This window comes from Arvicanthis niloticus, chromosome 6 (genome assembly GCF_011762505.2).
Source record: "Arvicanthis niloticus isolate mArvNil1 chromosome 6, mArvNil1.pat.X, whole genome shotgun sequence".
Classification (NCBI taxonomy): domain Eukaryota; kingdom Metazoa; phylum Chordata; class Mammalia; order Rodentia; family Muridae; genus Arvicanthis; species Arvicanthis niloticus.
This window is the reverse complement of record NC_047663.1, coordinates 67,214,881-67,235,266: the sequence shown is the minus strand read 5'-3', so window position 1 is coordinate 67,235,266 and position 20,386 is coordinate 67,214,881. Positions and strand designations below refer to the sequence as shown.

The 20,386-nt window shown below is 46.7% G+C and overlaps 1 protein-coding gene across 3 annotated transcripts in view; it reads right to left on the bottom strand.

The window, feature by feature from the left end:
- The window catches only part of Slc22a4 (solute carrier family 22 member 4), a 44,826-nt gene extending 38,043 nt beyond the window's left edge, over positions 1-6,783 (bottom strand). Inside the window, exons 1-2 of one of the 3 annotated variants that reach the window (XM_076936843.1) lie at positions 6,552-6,783; positions 5,528-5,843 (exon numbers count right to left, since the gene is read on the bottom strand). In XM_076936843.1, coding sequence (XP_076792958.1) covers positions 5,528-5,843; positions 6,552-6,604 — 369 coding nt within the window. In that variant the 5' untranslated portion in view covers positions 6,605-6,783. Of the gene's footprint in view, positions 1-5,527 lie in introns of all 3 variants that reach the window. The other 2 variants (XM_034506395.2, XM_076936844.1) reach the window with 2 other exon arrangements.
- Positions 6,784-20,386: the final 13,603 nt, after the last annotated feature.

Below are 20,386 nucleotides of genomic sequence, written 5' to 3'. Positions count from 1 at the left end.
CACAAATGTCTCATCCTGGCCACCAGCAGTATCATGGTATAACCATAGTACAGAATAGTATAGCAGATTATTGAAACAGTGGACCTGAAAAACTTGTAATTTTCCTAGGAGTTCCTGGAAGAAGAAAAAGGCTGGGATGCTGGTGTCAGCCAGAGGGCCTACTTGGCTTCTGGAAATAAATTTCACACAGTTCTGACAACCGGTCTGTCCACCCTGCAGGAAAGCTTGGAGTATAGACAGTGATGATAGGCAGGACCACACTTTGACCAGGACTCCTTAGCTGAGCAGAACTCTTGCCCTCTGTTTAGACCCGAGCCTCATGGCAGAACCCCAGTGGTGGATTTTGGAGGGAGAGATGTCACAGGACTTCTCCCCTCTCCCCTTGTTTTTTTTGAGATGAAGTTTCTCTGTGTAGCCCTGGCTGTCCTGGAACTTGTTCTGCAAACCAGGCTGGCCTCTGACTCACAGAGATCTGCCTGCCTTTGCTTCCCAAGTCTGGGATTTAAGGTATGTACCTGACTGTCACAGGACTTCTTGTTCTTCTTCCCAATGTAGCCTCACTGAATAATCTCCTTTTCCAGATTTTCATCAGTACTTGCTGATCTACTGGCCTGCTACTCCAGGTCTATCCCTTGGCCAGACCCACCTCGACTCCAGTGGAAATAGTCTGTATTAAGGTCATCTACAAGATGAAGTCTTTTGGCGTGGCCGGCCCCATACTGGCTTAGTCAGTGTTCCTGTTTATGTCCCATTCCCAGAAGCTCCCTATGAGCTTGGAATGGGGCCTACCATGTTCCTACAGAAACTTGGCCTACCTTGGGAATATGAGTGACATCAGTGTCCTGGTCTCAGGAGGGGTGGCACAAGGCTGGTGCCTCCAGGGGCACAGACCCTTTGCTGCAAGTTCTATCTGAGTGAGTAGTTACACTCTCAACTACCTCACCCCAGGCTTCCAAGAATATAGATAGCTGCAGAGGAGGAAAAAAATGTAGCCATGGCCAGACAGCAGCCCCATCTTAGGCTACTGAAGGATCTAACAAGCAGGTTGGCCCTTAGGACACAGGATTACCTTGAGGTCTGTGAAGCACAAAGTCTAGGAGAATCTGGGTCTGGGTCACGTGAGGTTGTTTGTGGACTAAGGCCAAGACTGCCTAATGGTGCTCTGTGGGAAAGAAAGACGTGCAGGAGGTGCTAAAGAGCAGGACCTGCACTTGCCTGGTTCTCTCAGCCCCTTCAGCCCCAGGGCAGGAGGCATCTGAGTTTACCCAGGTATAGCACTGAAAGACAAACTCAGGACCCTAGAGATAAAGCTTTATGGTGTGTCTCCTTTCCCAACAGAACCTACCCATCACAAATCCCACACATCCTTGCCTCTCTCTGTTCCTGCCAAGACACCACCCTATGGGTAACTTAGTTAGACAGGGTTCCTACAGCTCTCCCAGGGTGATCTCAAACTCTTCTAGCCCATAGTCCAGAGACAGAAAACCCTCACCTTGTGTTTTTGCATTCTTTTTCCTTAACATGAAAAGTAATTTGGTCCAAGGTCAGATAGTTAGAACTACAGAATGTTTAGGGTAGCATTGGACTTAACTGATTAGATGAAATAAGTAGGTGTGAGCCGTGCTTACATGAATAAATATATATGAGTGAATGAAATACATGAATAAATATACACAAAACCAAATGGCTACTGAGGGGGAGCATTTATCTCCAGAATTATCTCAGGCTGCCACTAGGCAAATACTACAGTACCCGTCATCTTAGTCACTGTCTAAAGATCTATACTAAACTCAGGGGGTAAAAGTTTGTATTACCTCCAAGTTTCTCCCCTCAAATATTTATTAACTATGAAAGGGAAAATAATAGCAATAATAGTAGAAAAACCCAGCACACACCAACTTAACCAGATGACTGATGTTCATCTCACTGGTAATCACATATTACCAGCACTACATGCCTGGTTTGATGCCCTGAAATATATAACACTTCTGTTACATTCTTATCCAAAGCTTCATAGCACAATCTGATCATGAGGAAAATTACATAAACTCAAGCTGATAACAACACATGAAACACATCATGTTCACGAAAGATCAGGAAAGGCTGAAAAGCTGTCTCACATTGGAGACTGAGATGTGGCACCTAAGTGTAGTGGGATAATGGACTGAATCAGAAAACAGAAAAAGGACACCTGTGGTACTTTGACCAATGTTAATTTCCTGGCTTTGATAAGTGCATTATGGGTAATTTACATTGATAACATCAGATGTTATGGGTGTGGTGGCACTTGTCGCCCTGGGGGCCAGAGTCAAGAGGAGTCCAACTTGGATGGCACAGTGAGTTCCAAGCCAGCCTGAGCTGTGTAGTGAAACCCTGTTTCAGAAGGAACAACAAATAAATTGCTGAAGTCAGAGGAAGCTAGTGAAGGGTGTATGTAAATGTCCTGTACTATTTTAACAACTTTTCTTTGAATGAGAAATTACTTTAAAATAAGGATAAGAAATTTGGTTCTTAGTAACTACCCAGGTTGAATGGCTTTTACCTTACACACAGCTCCTAGGGAAGGAGATGACCTTACGTGCAGAACACAGCACACGAGAACAGGTATATGCGTGCGAGTCACAATCCAGATACCAGATTCCTGTCTCCTGACATCCATGAAAGGTGTTTCTCTGGACTGACCCTGTCCTCCTGTAGAGGGGTTCTGGGACAGTTTGGATGGGCTTTTGTCTTCTGGAGGATGTCCGGGTGATGGAGGACTAGGCAGAGGTATATTCTGAGGATGGTCCTTCCATCCTTGTCAACTAGCATGTCGGGACCTGTTAGGGGCCCTGGGCTCAGCCTGTAAGGATGAGGTCATTTTGTTCACTGTCACTAGCTAAGTCAGCATGGGTTCTGACACATGTCTTGTTCTCAGAGTCCTGGTAATGCATCTATGGGGAGAGGGGCTCAGCTTTCATTCAGCAGATGTCATCACCCAAAGACATGTATTGAAGGTCTGGCTCCCAGCTTAAAGCTGTTGTGAGTTGGCGGGCACTTTAAGAGGTGAGGCCCGCTGGAAGGAAGCTAGGTCTTCTGAAGGGGATTTTAGGACCCTGGCCTCTTCCTCTTTCTCTCACATGTCTTCCCCATGAGGTAAGCTGCTTCGCTCTAGCACACACTCCCCATCAGGCCTCACAACAGGCCTCAAAGAAACAGAGCCAATTGATCATAGGCTGGAACCTTGTCTCTTTATAAACTGCTTGTGTTGGGCATTTGTTGCAGTAACTGAAACTGAGTGGCACATTCCCACTGGTAATGCACGGGGCTTCGGTGCTTCGTGGCTTCGTCTTCTCCACATTCTCCTCAATACTTGTTTTGCTTAATTGCCACCCAGACTACAAGTTACTGCCCCATCTCCCAGGGAGCCACCCCACCCTACTCATCCCACTTCTGGCTTCCTTCCCTCTCTTTTCAGCTAGCAGTGCCCTTTGCCTTTTAACTCCCACCAACCCCAAAAGCAAACAAGGGAGAGAAAGGCTGCCAAGCAAAGCAAGTCACAGTGCACACACATAAGCATTTGAGATGGGAGTCACTAGGTGTGCCCAAAGGCCCCAGGGTACAACATGGTGGGGCACCTATGGACTCAGGAGCTTGCCGTATGTATCCTCAGGCAAGTAAACTTATCCAGGAGGAGGACAGCAGCCGGGTTAGACTCCTTGTTTGTGAAGGTTGCAGCCAGTGGGGCCAACCTCCCAAATTAGATGCAGGGAATAATTCCAATTCTGAAGGATGAACTCCCAGTCTTAGATTCCCCAGGGCCAGGGTAAGGATTGTGAGTCCTTGCTAGGGGATCACAGCTGGAGAAGCACAGACAACTAGGACCCAAGACAGTCAGAGTGCTAGTGTGAGGAACCCAGAGGGGACTCGGGCTGTCACTCTCCATGAGCCTGTCTCTCCATAGCTGCCAACCTTGACTGGCTATTCTCTTGTAGTAGTGACTTCCACAGCTTTCTCCCGATCTTGCTTTCCGTAACAGCTAGATCAAACTCTTTCTAAGAACAACGAAGGGGTTTGGAGAGTTGATATTCATCTGTAATTCTCTTTAGGAGGCAGAGGCAAGAGGATCTCTGTGAGTTCAAAGCCATCCTGCCTTGGTTATACAGTGAGTTACAGGTTAGACAAGATGATATCCTGTAGCTTTGTCTCAAAAGAAGAAAATAAAAGACGTAAACCCTAGGTTTGCTATTTCCACAGTCCTCAAAATATAGTCAGCTTTTCAGAATACACACAAGCTGGTCCTAGAGACCTCCCCTGAACACCACCTACCATATCACTAGGGTTCTTATCCCCAGAACCAGCAACGTTCTTTGCTAGACAGGACTATTTCTTTAGCTCTAGATTCACTTCACATTTTGTTACTCCTTCCTGCACTATATCCCGATCTATTTATTCCATAAGAGAAGGTTGTTTATTTACCCCAAGCCATACATGAAACAAGCTATGATTTGAATTTTGGCCCCTTAAGGCCTACAGATAAGTAGAGTTGACATCAACTCTCCTAATAACACAGCTGGTATGCCCACAGGCATCAGAACTCTGCAGGTGGGACCCACACCCTAGCTGTCTTCACCCTGGGGCCAGACACATTTGCTGTTGACTGCTCTGTAGTGCTGAGGGAAAGAGATAAGAAACTGAGGCTGCTGTTTCCAAGAGACCAACCTCATTGGGAGGAACCGTTTGTTTTACCCGCCTTGGGAAAAAGACAGAACAGAAAGAAGCAAGGTTGGTGGAAAGGCAGATATTCTACCTGTCTGACCAACAGCAGGAAATCAGTTCTGGGTGATGCTCTTCCTAGAACAGTGTGTGTCTTGATCTATTATCACCTGGTCCTTAGCAAATATTCAGCAGGAAACGAAGAGGAAGTCCACATTCAGATTCTGGTGACTTAGAGAACCTGTTCTCAGATCACTTAGAGGTAAGTAAGTGGTCTCAGCTGGAGCCCCTTGCTCACCAGTCTACACTTCCCACAGAAGTACTGGTCTCTCCTTGAGTGTCCAAAGGCCAGGTTCTACTTTTGACTCCTTGCATCCAACCACTGTCAAGGGGCTACTGCCTCCTTTTGGAGAAAGTGGGGCCTCAACACAGGGGCTTTTCTGTCTCAAGTTCCTTCCCTGTGACAATACAGATCAACAGGCCGCCGGAGCTCTTCTCTGTGGTAAGGAAATAGTTATGACTATAAATCAAGACAGTCTGGTTTGGCCTGCCCAGGGAAGCACTGAGGCTCTTGGGAAACTCTATCTGTTGTGAAACTCACAAAGGAAAAGGCAGTTGGTGACAACACTCTCTTTTTCATCCCCTCCATGCCACACAGAAATTCATCAGCTCTGAGTCTGCCCTGAAAATGCACCCATAAACTCACTCTGTGCCTGGAAGTTTCGACACGGTGTGTGACATTGACCCAGGCATTGCTAGGGGCTGTTGGGGGCACGGACGCAATGGAGTCTCCATTCCCAATGTCTGGCTCCAGCAAGGCACTATCACCTACCTCTGTCACGATGGTAGACGTGAAGACATCCTGGCTATATTCCCAGCCATCCAGGCAGCTCTCTTGCTCCAGCTGCTCCAGATCCACATCCTGTCCTGGCTCCAGCCCCATCGCAGAGAAGTTGGCGATGGTGGCCAGTCGGTAGCGACGGCAGCTCTGAGGCACCTGTCGTCCGTCCTTGGTCTCCAACGGGATACTGTGGTTGCGCCACGCGCTGCTCAGGTTCACAGTGTCAGGAACCAGGCAACGGTGCTCGGGGGTCCCCGCCAGGAACACGACTGACATACCATTGAAGCCATTGGGGATGATGCTGGCGCTGAGCAGAAAGAAGATGAGACGCTGGAAGGGCCCCCACTCGCCCAGGAAAGCGATCACCTCGTCATAGTCCCGCATACTTCCCGCCTCTCCTCCTCAGCTTGCACGAAGGAGGTGGGTAGGGAGAAAGGGGTCCGGCGATCGCGGCGCGCTACGGGGGTCTCCCTGAGTGGCTGCGTGCAAACGCGCTGAGGGTGCTGCAAAACTCCCAGGGGTTGGCGCGGAGCGCAGGGAAGCTGAGTGCTTTGGACCACACCCCCGTGCGGCGAGGCACCGAAAGGCCACTGCACTCCACCGATCTGGGCGGAGCTCTCCGGCCGGCTCAGCCTCCTGCTCCGTTCCTTGCACCCCGCGGCCTTCCACGCAGGCCTCCCGCCCGGGATCGGCCCGAAAGCCCGCGTGCAGCCCGGAGCTTCGGCTCTCTCGGCCTCACGTGGAAAGGTGAGCGACAAGGAGGAGCTGTGGGTCCCGAGAGCCAAGCCTAGCCCGGAGCAGGAGTCCGTTGGATCCCAGCCTGGAGTCTGAGCTTAGGCAGGCGGACCAGACAGTTAATGAAGTCCGCGCTCCCAGTAGACTTCTGTGGGAGACAGGAGTGCCACCTTTTCATACACACTAGCGTGGGAGCTCAATTATCAACCTTAGCAGGGCTTTGGTTCACCACGGGACAGCGGGAGCCCGAAAATCGTCCTTGGAAAAGTGGAATTCTCACCTTGCAAAGAGGCAGCTGTGGACTTGAAGCCAGCAAAGGATGTGCGAGGTCATGCTGAGTCAGAGACGCGCCCTGGATTAAAAGGGCTGGATCATGGGCCTCTGAGTCGTCTGAGTGTCCTTTCGGAAGATTCCCTGTGACCTCTATAGAGACACCAGAGGGAAGCCGGCCCACTGAGGGAGCATAGAGAAGGAGTCACCACGCCTGGGCTCTGGTGTTTGTCCTTTTGCACTCTCGGGGCACCCAGAGCCCTTTATTGAGGCATGGTGCCAATGCCTTCTTGGACTGAAAGGCCTTCTATTTGCATAAAGGCCCATTCTAGTCTAGGAACCGAGGGAGGAAGGGACAGAGAGAGGACGAATTGGTGCGATTTGGCCCTCAGACCTGGCAGGGTGACCAAAGGCCGGATTGCTTTTTTCTGTCTCTGCTCAGTATCCACATCTAAGGTCCTGGGATCACTGTGTACTAACTAGCCCAGGCTGGAGCTGGGGTTTACTAGCCTGGGATCCACAGGCCTGGTGAGACAGACAGGCTGAATAGCCTAACACTTTGTACAAACCGGCTTGTCTCTTCAGACTCTGACTAGGGACTGAAGGGGACTTCTGCTTTTTTCTTTGTTTTTGGTAGTTTCCAGTCTGATCCCCTAACTATTTGGCTGCCTTTCCACCACTTGAAACCTAAATTTCTTTTCCTGTCATTTAAGACATGTCTCCTAACATTCCAGGACAACTCTAGCTTATGCATTTTATTTTTGTTAGTTTGAGACAGGGTCTTCGTATGTAGCCCTGGCTATCCTGGGACTTGCTATGTAGACCAGGCTGGCCTTGATTCACATAGCTCTGCCTGCTTCTGCCTCCTGAGTGCTGGGATTAAAGGGGTGCACCTCTCTCTATGCCTGGATCTGTGATTATTAATCCAGTGAGAGTACTTACAGGGTTTCTTCTGAAATGCTTGAGGGGTGTGTCATGGTTGGAATCTTACTTAGGTTCTGTTCTTCCACCTCAGATTACTAACAAAACAACCAGAGACAAGAACTAGCCGTGTATTTTTTGAATAATGATTCCTAAAGAACAAGACCGAAGGACTGAGGAGAGTGAGCAATGAAGTTGAAGTCACCACACAGAATGAAGAAGTTGAAGTCACCACAAGACACAGAGTTGATCTGGGCCTTGGCAGCCTGCAGGGTCAGTGTCCGTGCAGTGTACAGGAGACCTCTTGGAACTTGAGGTCGAATGAATGAATAGTGCCATCCTGCCTCAAAACGCTGGCACTGTTGTCAAACATGTAGTGTATACCTATAATCTCAGCAATGGGTAGGCCAGAGTAGGACAATCATGAGTTCCAGGCCAACCTGAGCTATGGTAAGACCCTGTGTCAAAAAACTTGTTTGGCATTTTTAAATAACACTAAACAGATCATTGCAATTGTTAAATACTAATATTAACCAACTAAATACTAAATATTATTTGACTAACATTAAAATAGTAACACTACTAAAACATTATTAATGTGTACCCCCACACCTGGCTTATGCAATGCTTGGCTTTGTGGGTGCTGGGTAAGTGTTCTACCAACTGTGTAGATATAGATCTTGCTAAAATGTACAGGCAGGTCTTAAATGCCCCTGGGCCCAAGGGATCCTCCCACTCCAGCCTCCCAAATAGCTGGGATTACAGGCACACACCTCTGTGGCCAGCTCAGACAGTTGTCTTTGATTACTGCATTTCTTAGTGTCCCATTCTGTGTCCCACCAGCAGGAGCAACCGCCTCACCCTTTTCACATGCCTCAGTTTCATCTCACTCTCATTGATTGCTATGGGAGAATGGAGCTTGGTCCTTCTGGGTAACGTAGGAGGCAGAATATAGCTCCATCTCCTTTAAAAGCCACTCCCTGACACTTAGCCACTGTGAGAGCGGAAACATTAGTCTGTCAGCTCAGCTGTTTGCCAGGTGCTGACAAGGGTATGTAAATCAGTCCATTTCCCCTCTATACAAAATGAATCCAAAGTATACTAGTAGGAGTCTCTTCACCTCTAAGATGTGTTGACAGTGACTTTTGGCTAGTATCAACACAGGAAGCTAACCTATCTGGGAGTCAGGGTTGAGTATTTTGCTCCCATCAGCTGCTTGCAGAGAACTCCCGCATGAGAACACAGGTCTGCACTGAGGGAAGAACGCTGGTACATCTGAGATGGTGTCTGACCCTCCCATGGTCATACCCTAACATACATGCACATACCCTGCTGACGTGCTTGGACATGAACCTATCACTTTTGTTCTGTAATGAACTGCTGATCAGCCTGCTAATACAACTTAGAATCTGATCCTACCCAGCTCATATGTGGCTAGCTGTACTACACAAACCTTTGATGGTGCTTTGCCCCGTTGCCTGTTTTCATTGGTAAATCAAGAGGGAATTGGATGGAATATCTTTGGTCTGTTGGCAATGTCCTATCTGAGGTAAACAGATATTTCTTCATATTTCTCCGGGAAAATCACATGACATCTCCTTACCGGGATGGATTGACCCTTCTAACTCAGTGAGCCAGAAATAAATCCTTCCCTCTTTAAGTTTATTATGTCTGGTATTCTGTAAGAGTGACAAGAAAGTTAAAACAAAACAAAACACCATGACCTATTGTTTCCTTAAAGCTCCACCTGTAACAACCATTCTGATGCAATTGAATTCCAGCATGCTTTTTCTTTTGGAGAGCAGGCATTCGACTGTAGCCATTGTTAATAAAGGATACTGAAAAGAATGGCTTTCATGTTGTTGTTAATTCTACCCAAATAAGGCTTTACTTGTGAAGTACTAAGTTGGCCAGAAAGGTAGGGTTAAGTTTTGGGATCTCACTTGGCATTCAAACTAATGTTCTTGAGACCAAGAGATCTGTCATAGAAATGGTTTCCTGAGGAATATATTACAGGCCTTCTCTGCTTTCATTTATGTTGTTGTGCTACAACACCCCAACAAAGAACAACTCAGGAGAGAAAGGGGTTAATTTCAGCTTACAATGTCAGGTTGAAGTCTCTCATTGTGGGGAAGTCAAGGCAGAAACTCCAAACAACTAGTCATATCCACAGTCAAGAGCAGAGAGAAATGAATGTGTGCTTACTCACCTATGCTCAGCTCGATTTTCCTACTTCTATACAGTTCAGGATTCCCTTCCTAGGGAATGGTGTCACCCACACTGGGGTGGACCTTCCCACATAACCTAACTTAACTAAGACAATCCCCTACGAGCACGCTCACAGGTACACTCAATATAGTCAATTCCTTACTGAGACTTTCTTCCCAAGCAATTCTAGGTTATGTCAGATTAACAAAGCTAATTATCACAAGATCTTATCTAGAAAAAGGACTGGACTAATATCCCTACATTGTGAGAGGTACAAGGTTCTTACAGATAAGCACTGGAGGAACCAGGAATGTTAAACCACAGGATTGTCCCTTCAAAGGGAGGAATGTACAGCCTGTCATTTACCCAGAAGGCTGGGAGTGGACATGATTAATAGTCTCGGTGGCCAAGACCACACCAGATCTTCCTCCAGACACTTATTGTAAGTTTGTAAATCTACAGAACCTATCTTGATGGTAGATGCCACATGCACTTTACAAAGAGTTTTGATGTACTCATGTCTTGAGCTTTATTGCACACATGGATCTTTAATTATCACTAGGAAAAATGCCACCAAGTTGCGCTGTGCTTAAATACACCAACACTGGTTACTTAGTTACTACCTTCTTGCCTCCCATGGCTTGTTACTTTGCTGGCTGTGGTGGGCACAGAGACCCCGCACCACACTATCCATAGTGTTAGGGAGCAGTGGGAATATGTATACTGGGTCTACAGAGAAGATGAGTGTTTTTGTTTTAACTTTTAGGAAGGAAAGCACTGCTTATATGGACCGAGTGATGGGGAGGTAGTGCTATGCTTGGATGCACTGTGTAGCTTCTTCCTGCTCAGGGTTTCAGCCAGGACTGGGAGCCAACACTGGTGGTAGATATGAGGAATGGGATAACAAGAAGGTGGAAAACTTGTTCTGGATCGGAGGGTAGTATATAGAGAGAAACAGGGCTAACGGGCCAGACAATTACAAATAAACACACCAGAAGCAGACCTAAGAGGCCAGAGTGATTGCACATAACAAGGCAAAGTGGCCAAAGATGAGGTTTAAGTCAAAATTTTAACATAACCTTTAAAAAAATTCTCTCTCTCTCTCTCTTTCTGTGTGTGTATATATGTGTGTGTGTGTGTGTGTGTGTGTGAGAGAGAGAGAGAGAGAGAGAGAGAGAGAGAGAGAGAGAGAGAGATGCTATGTATATGCACAAGCGTGGGTGTCTGAGGGAGACCAGAAGAGGGTTCTGGATTCCCTGAAGCTGGAGTCATATTCAATGTGTTATATTCAATGTGTCAGTCTCCTAACTGGGAACTGAACTTTGGTCCTCTGTAAGAGCAGCAAGTGCTCTTAACCACTGAGCCATCCCTCCAGCCCTATAGTCTTTTCATTGGCTTTACCTGCAGTACCTGACTGATTTCCACTATCTCTCCCCACCTTGCTATAGTTTAGATCCTAAACATTTCCCACAAGCTTAAAAGATGGTGGTACCTTTAGGAGATGGGCCTTGCAGAAGATTTTTAGGTTATTAGAAGGATGCTCTCAAAGGGTCTTTTCTGTTTCTCTTTTGCTCCTTAGCTTGATGTAAAAGTGTTTGCTCTGCCACACACCCATACAATGAGATACTTTGTTGCTACCGGTCCAAAACCTTAAGGCTAATCAACATGGACTGAATCCTGCAAACTGTGAGCCTAAATTACCTTTTCTCTTTGTAAATCATCTCAGATGTTTTGTTGCAGGGATGGAAAACTATCTGATACATCCCTCCATCTACTAGACTTGGCAATTACATTTAGGACACTTCAGAAACTTCTTTTTTTCCTCTTCCCTTCTCCCTTTTCCTTTGGCCCTGCTTAAACCAGCCCCTTTTGCTCCAGCTCAAAGGTTTCTTATTTATTTATTATGTGTAAGTACACTGTAGCTGTCTTCAGACACCCCATAAAAAGGCATCAAATCTCATTATGAGATGGTTGTGAGCCACCATGTGGTTGCTGGCATTTGAACTCATGACCTTCTGATGCTCTTAACCACTGAGCCATCTCTCATTGCACCTGTTTGTCTAAGAACTTCATTTATCATCTCATAATTGGAGCTTACTGTTTTCTTTATGCCACTGTGACCAAATACCTGTTTGAAGTAGCTTCAGAGAGGTTTATTTACCCTGGGCAGTGGTGGTGCCTGTTTTCAATCCCAGAACTCAGGAGGCAAAGGGAGGTTGGTCTTTGAGTTCAAGGCCAACCTAGTCTACAGAGTGAGTTCCAGGACAGCCAGGACTAGACAGAGAAACCCTGTCTTGAAAACCCAACACTGATAGACAGAGACAGATTTATTTTTACACACGAATTAGAGCATATAGTCCACCGTGGTAGGAAGCCACATAGGCAGGAATGTGAGGCAGTGGGAAGAAGAAGCCAGACAGGAAGTAAGACTGAGCTAGAGACCTCAGAGGAACTCTCCCAAAGACCCAGTTCTACTATGCCTCCTGCCTCAAAGCTTTCAAAACCTTCGCAAGCAGCACCACAAACTGGAGACCATACGTTCAAACATATGAGCCTGTGAGGGACATTTCTCATGCAAATAGTAACAGAGAACATGATGTGTTTCCTTCTCCAGCATGGACACCAGTTCCTATTCTGCCCCGCAATCCTCAAGAGGGATGGTTCTTCCCCTACTCCCCATCTCTACCCCTACCCTCACCCTAACCCTACTCCCACCCCCATCAGAGATGCTGTGGTGGAAGCCTTAGTCCTCTATGGGAATCGACTGGGGAAACCACTGTAGTGTATTCTATTGGCTCCATTGACTGGTTCTTCCAGAAAAATACTTGGCTTTGCCTTAAAACAATAGTTCTGGGTCAGGGAACTGGCCTATATCTGGGAGACTGATGAGCAAATGCCAGATACTACCTGGTCACCTGCTGATTCACTGAACTCCTAGGCACATTGGGGCCTAGAAGCTGTTGCCACAGACAGACTCTGCAGTCACATTGCTGCTTCTATCTACAGACTTCCCAGCATCTCATAAAGGCTGCCTGCAGGTCTTACCTGTTGAAGTATGGTGAGCCATTCTCTTCCAGGCAGTCACGTACTAGAGCAGTGGTTCTCAACCTTCTAATGCTGGGACCGTTTAATACAGTCCCTCAGGTTGTGACCCCCCCCAACCATAAAATCATTTTCATTACTACTTCATATCTGTAATTTGGCTACTGTTATGAATCATAATGTAAATATCCATGTTTTCTATCCATGGTCCTAGGTGACCCCTGAGAAAGAGTCATTGGGGGTCATGACCCACAGGTTGAAAACCACTGCACTAGAGACTCCTGTGATAAAGGCAGCAGAGTGACGGGTTAAGGGTCTTGGAAGTCAGATGGAAAGAATCTGGTCTGTAACCTTCAGCTGCTTTTCAGACAGAGATGGCTTTTTGTTTCAAGAGCAGTAGAGATCTGGTACCAGATCTGTCAGTGCTCTACAATTTTTCTGCCTCTTTAATGAAAAAAAGAAGTTGTAGTGACTTTCCTCAAACAAGGTGGCCAGCCCTGGCACACAGGAACCTAATGGTTTAGAGTCATAAACTACTATCCTTCTTAAGGAATCTGGCAACTGCTCTGATACACTTGTTGCAGTCTCCTGGGGTTGGGGGTTTAGCTCAGTGGTAGAGTGCTTGTTTACCAAGCGCAAGGCTCTGGGTTCGGTCCTAAGCTTTGAGGGAAAAAAAAAGACAAAATAACAAAAAGACCAAAAAAAAAAAAAAAAAAAAACCCAAAAAACAAAAACAAACAAAAAACAAGGTAACTGGCAATCTCTTGTTCATGAACATCTGGCTCTTACAATCTTTCTACCCTCTTCCCTTCGGTGTTCCCTGAACTTGAGCAGAGGGAATGCGTGTCCTTCACTGGGAGAAATTAAATCCCTGTTGGAACATGGTCATGCCATGTCTCTCATATCCTCCTACTTGAAGGTAAATAACTCAGAGTCCAGCGGGACACAGGTGCCCCTTAAATCCAGGACAGCATTGTAATTATACCCCAGGAAGATGTGCCAGTAAAGCATAGGGATTAGAAAAAATAGGATGGGGGCTGGAGAGATGGCTCAGAGGTGAGGGGCAGTGGCTGCTCTTCCAGAGGTCCTGAGTTCAATTCCCAGCAACCACATGGTGGCTCACAACCATCTATACATGGAATCTGATGCTCTTTTCTAACAGAGTACTCATATACATTAAATAAATACATCTTTAAAAAAAATAGGATGAATAGTTTGTGTAGTTTCATTTATCGCTTACACACAGACCCTGCAGGAACTATATTTTTCCGTCTCTGGTTTCTTAAGATGGCAACATTATTGGGAAACCTGAAGAAGCATATTAAGCCTTACTTTAAAGATGTATTTACTTTTATGTGTGTGACTTTTTCTTACATGTATGTGTACTATCTGCATGCCTGGTATCCATGGAAATCAGAAGAGGGCATCAGATTCTCCAGAACTGGAGTTGCAGGTGGTTGTGAGCTGTCACGTGGGTGCCAGGAACTCAACCTAGGTACTCTGTGAGAGTAGCCAGTGCTCTTGACCACCGTGGTGTTTTTCTCCAGCCTTGCTTTAAAAGCTGATGAACCACAGGCCTGATACCAGTTCTGATTTCATGTTTCAAGCCGAACTGTTTACCTGTTAGCTTGTTCCAAGCCAACTTTCATGCCGAGTTTGTCCTACTCACCCTTGTGTTGAGGCTCCACATGACTTGAGCTAAGATATGTTCAGAGCTTAGCTTCAGGGACTGATGGTATTTCATGGAGAAACAGCATGAGCTCAGCATGGCTCCTGGGGAGATCACGAGTTGCCCCCGGTTTGGTTCATACCCCTCCCATGTTGGTTAGTTTTTTGTCAACTTGACACAAGCTAGAGGTATCAGGGAAGAAGGAGCATCAGTTGAGGAAAAAAAATGCCTCCACAAGATAGGTCTGCAGGTGTGCGCGCACACGTGTGTGTGTGTGTGTGTGTGTGTGTGTGTGTGTGTGTTTAGGGGATTTCCTTGGTTGATGATTGATGTTGGAAGGCACAGACTGCTGTAGTCAGTGCCACCCTTGGGCAGGTGGTCTCGGGTAGTATAAGAAAGCAGACTGAGTGAGCCATGGGGAGCAAGCCAGTAAGCAGCACCCCTCCAGGGTCCTGCTTCAGTTCCTGACTTGGCTTCCCTTGGCGATAGACTGTGATCTGAATGTGTAGGCTGAACAAATCCTTTCCTCCTCAAGTCTCCTTTGATTTATCATAACAACAGAAACCTAACTAGGACACTTCCCTAAGAGGGGTTGGGATACCTAAGAACAGACAGCAACACGTGCTTAAAGAGCCCACTCTGGGGCTCATGAGAAGGGGGTGCCTGCTGCCAAGTCGGACAGCCTGAGTTCGATCCTTGGGGCTAACACAGTGGAAAGGAGAGACTCACAGAAGTGGTCCTTTGACCTTCACATTTGTGCTATGGGATGCCCCTTTCCCAAATAAATAAACCAAAATGTAATTAATTTTTATTTTACAAAAGGAACACGTGCCATGATGAGGCAGAAGCTTGAGAAAAAGTTTAGTTTCTTCTCTTCCCAGCCCCTGTCATATGCTTTCTTAGATATAACACCTGGAGTGTCTGATAAGAGCTCAGCTTTCCTGTGAGCTGTTTCCCAGGTGACCCGGGGCTTCTTGGTGCACACCTGGATGGCACTAAGGGGAACCGGGCTGAAAGCCACTTGGCCCCATTAGCATTTATCTGTTTGCTTGTTTGAGACGGGGGTTCTCTGTGTAGCCCTAGCTATCCTAGAACTCGCTCTGTAGCCTAGGCTGGCCTTGAACTCAGAGACCCACCTGCCTTGCCTCCTGAGTGCTGGGATTAAAGGCATGAGCCACTGCCAAGTTAGTCTTTTCTGGAAGGCCTAAAATGCACTGGTTTGGTTTCTACCTTCCTTCCCTGAGAACAGTTTGGGTATTCCCTTTGCCAATGTCCTTTCTGCTTGCAGAATATACACTGCTTCAGTTGCCAGCTTTAAGGGTGACAAGTCTCAGAGTAGGAGCCATGGGCTCTGGCGAAGGCGGCTTCTTTTTCTTCCTGGGTTTTACAGAGAGAGCTGCAGGGAAGCTGCCAATAGGAAGATTGCTTTACAAACCCTTGTTTCTGTCTCCCATTTAGACACATTTCTGTTGTTCAAAAGCCTAATGGCAGTTTCTGCCTGTTAAGAAAGGTTAGTCCTTGAACTATAGACAATTTCTGAAACTTCCTCTAAATATATGAAGTTCTTTAGATATGAGGTAGATGCCCAATATTATCTGGCTGCTATTCTCTTAAGAATTTCAAGGGGTAGAATATATATAATTTAATATATACATATATGATATATAATTTTGTGTGTTTGTCTACCTTTTGTGCATATGGTGTGTTTGTGGGGGTGGTTATGTACATGTGTTGTTTGTGCAGTGATTATGTTTCTGTGCATGTGGAGAAGAGAGGAAGAGATCTATTGTCCCACTTTGTCACTCTCCACTAAATTTTTTTAGGCTGGTGACCAGTAATCTCGCCGATCCCCCCTACTTTATGCAGAATGGGGGAATGTAACTTGCATGAGACCAGAGCCACGCTTCACTTAAAAACTAAGCCAAACCAAATCTGGGTACTGAGATTTGAACTCAGGTCCTCATGCTCACTCAGCAAGCCCCCGCACCCACAGAGTCATCTCATTATCCTCACAATAGGTATGTTTTTGAAGATGTTCCTTTGCCCTCTGCATGAATGCTAAAGGATGCTCATCTGGCCTCTGCTGACTCTGCCCCTTCCATTTATTCCAGCTAACTCTAGGTTTACTGACTTGTAGCTCTTCTTGCATGCCTTTGAGGACGCTATTGGTGACTTCTTTCTTTGCTGCTACAGGATGCCTCACTAAAGCAACCTGAGTGAATGAGGGGTCACTTTAGCTTGTGGTTTAGGAGATGTGGCCCATCATGTGGGGACGGCATGGGACATTCTGATGTAGACAGAAATCAGACAGAGTTGAATCCACCAATGTGCCACTTTGTTTTCCTTTTTAAAAAATATTTTAATTGTGTGTGTGTGAGAGAGTGTGTGTGTGTGTGTGTGTGTGTGTGTGTGTGTGAGAGAGAGAGAGAGAGAGAGAGAGAGAAAGAGAGAGAGAGAGAGAGAGAGAGAGAGATCTTCCTGTCACCAAGCCTTTGTTTTGCCATCACGAACTCTAACCCTCTAGAAGCATAAGCCCATTTAAACAGTTTATCTTATAAATTACCTTGGTCATGGTACTTATCCCTAGCAATAGAAAAGCTACTAATACATATGTGAGTATCTCTCTTAAAAAATGCATCCCATAAAACCAACCAATAGAATCCACGAACTGCGGAACCTCTATGAATAGATACAAGTACTTCCTGAATTTTCCAACCCTAACTCAGAGGAAAATCTTTCTTCATTGTTTTTGAGCTCTTCAGAGGCTTTCTATATTCCAACATCCCTGATAGGCCTCTAATCAGGACTGAGAGGCCATTTAATCTCCTGAGCCATTAGCATCAACCTGGAGATGATCTAACGCCCCAGTGGAGAGGCAGGCTCAGACTATGGCTGAATGTTACACACTGTTCTGCTCAGTGTGTCTCTGTATTCCTTTATCAAGATTCTGCTGTATGACTCAGGCGTCACTTTCTGGCTTGAGGATATTTCCCAATTACTACTCTGAGAAGCCACGAAACTCTTGGAGGAACATGACGGTCATGCAGGAGCACTGAGTCAGGACCTCAAAAGATGTTCCCCTCCCTGGCTTGCGACTCATTTCCAGTAGTGTGCAATGCTGGCCTTAGGGAAGCCCTCTTTGCTCACTTCCTCTTTTGTTGGGATCAGGAAAACAAGTCCATGAGCCTTTGTGGTGATCTGAATGAAAAAGGCCCCCATAGGCTCATAGGGAGTGGCACTTTTAGAGATGTGACCTTGTCAGAGAAAGTGTGTCACCAGGACTGGGCTTTGAGATCTCAGAAGCTCAAGCCAGGCCTAATGGCTCACTCTCTCTTCCTGCTGCCTGCAGATCCAGACGCAGAACTGTCAGCTACTTCAACAATACCATGTCTGCCTGCATGCCACCATGCTTTCTGTCATGACCACGTTGGACTAAACCTCTGAATTGTAAGCCAGCCCCAGTCAAATATCTTCCTTTATAAGAGTTGCTATGGTCATGGTGTCTCTTCACAGCCATAGAAACCCTAACTAAGGCTTGAAGAGGTAAATGTCATACCTGGGATGTCATTTTGTTCACACCTTGTTGACTATGGAGTAAATAACCATGTCCAGGAGTTAACCATAGAGGGATTTATCACCTGCAGCAGGCAGAGTTAATGTGCTAGGGACACTCTTCTGGGGGTTGCAGAAATTTTATCTAGGGAGCCTGAACATTATTCATATGGGGAAGCACTCTGGGACAGGTACATTTCCAAGCATGTACAATATAAAATATAGTATATACTACAAGAAGAGAGGATGGAGGAGCCTGTCATGGTGACACATTCCTGTAATCCCAGGATATCTAGTGAATTCCAGGTAGACCTGGACTGCATAGTGAGATTCTTTCTTTTTTTTTTTTTAATTTTAGAAATTATTATTTTATGTGCACACATGTTCTGCCTGCGTGTATGTCTTTGCACAAAGTGAGTGCTTGGTGCTCACAAGGGCCAGAAGAAGGCATTGAATGCCCTGGAATTGGAGTTACAGACAATTGTGAGCTGCCATGTGGGTGCTAGGAATCAAAGCTGAGGCCTTTGGAAGAACAGACGTTGCTCTTAACCACTGAGACATCTGTCTATTAGGATGTAATGAGACCTTTAGGAGGAGGGAAGGAAGACCTTAGCTCATTGGGGACTGCATTTGAAGTGAATTTTGGGACCCAGTTTCTCTGTCCCTACACCCCACCATAAAGTGAACAGGGCCCCTCCATTATTCAGCCATGGTCTACAAGGCTGCCACAGGCCCAAAACAATGGAGCCAACCAACCATGGCTGGAAACTGTAAACCAAAAGAAATATTCCCTTTCAAGTTCATAGTTCCAGTGTTTTGTCATAGCAGCTGAAAACTGACTGATACAAGACCTCACCCTTGACTCAGGCCTAGCTTCCACAGTTCTGTGTTCTGGGCCTATTGGGGGCCCAGGTCTGTGCTGAATCAGTGAGAGTCTGGGCTCTGGGCTATTCTGTCGCTCTTGCTAATCAGAGACAGATCACCCTCCCTCCACCACCTTTCCCCTGCCCCCCCCCCCCCCCCCCCCCGGCCATTTGAAGCAGGCTGGCCACAGCCACTAGGCTCTTGGTGGAGCATGCATCACTCTTCAGGGAGGAAACAAACAATTGTCCTAGTTTTCCTTGCTGCTGAGATTAGCCGGAAGAGCATGGCACCATGGGAAGTCCATCGGGCTTTCTAAGCTCGCACACACAACGACCATCTTGCTTCCTTTCAAGTTGATACAGGGAATCTAGAAGGATAAGATCAACTAAGCAGGGAGGGCTGGAAGGCCTGAGGCAGGTCAGCCCCATTATAGGTACCATTCAGTATAATTCCTTCCTCTGAGTCTGGCTGGGCGTTGGTTTCCTGTGTGCCTACAGAGAGAAACAGCCCAGAAAGCAGCAGAGTGTTGTTCACCCACTGATGCTTCTGCCAGTAAAGAAGCTGGTGCATAGTGTGAGTGCCTCTGAGTCCCAGTCTCTGAGTGACTGGGGAGACAGACATATTCACTGGCTACTTGGCTAGTGGGATTTCTGAGTACACATGGCTGAGGCCAAACCTGGACCTAGAAGGGAACCATTGAGGCCTCAGTCTTACAGCCTCAAATGGGTCCAGGTCAGACACTAGTGGAGATGAGGTCTGATTTTGTTGGGGACCCAGACACAGCTCTCCACACTGGCAAAGGGACATAGAACAGTTTTTGCTTAATATAGACACCTTTTGACTACCCTCAAACATTTTATGGGCTCTGATTCCATTAAGTAACTTGGAGGGAGCTGGGCGTGGTGGTACATGGCTGTAACACCAGCAATGGACTCAGGTGGATCAGTTCAATGTCATCCTTGACTACACAGTAGGTCTTATGAAGGCCAGCCAGCCTGGCAGGGTCCTTGTTTGGCAGATGCTAGCACATGGAAGTGTGTGGGTATTTCCTGCCCTCACTTCTTTGGTTCTTGGGGAGTAAGGGGAGATAAAGCTTGCTGGTCATTCAGAGAAGCAGAAGGAAGATCAAGGAAGCATGGGAGACTCTGAAGAGAGCTCGGTGCTGAGTACACAGATAGGATCTCTGGAGTTCTAGGGGAGTGAGTGGGGGGGGAGGAGGGATGACCTCACCAGGCCTTCTGAGCAGGGACTGGGGTTTTAGTCTTTGTCTATGAGCAATAAGAAACCATAGAAGATTTAACAGACAGAAGTATCAAAGCATTGTCATTTTCCAATGTCCCTGTTGTTATTACTAGAGACAAGGAGGCCAGGCTGTTACAAAGCCTGGGCAGGCCTCCCAGAGGACCTCAACTGGGGCAGCTCTGGAGGTGGAGGGATGTGGGCTAGTTAGCAATTAGTCAGGGATGGGCACAGTCACGCTTCCTGCTCCCACCTTTGCCCCTTACAGGAGAGTCTTCCCGCAGCAGCCAGAGCCATCCTGTTTAAATTGTAAATGGAGATTATGCCAGCCCTCTGGGGTACAAGCCAAA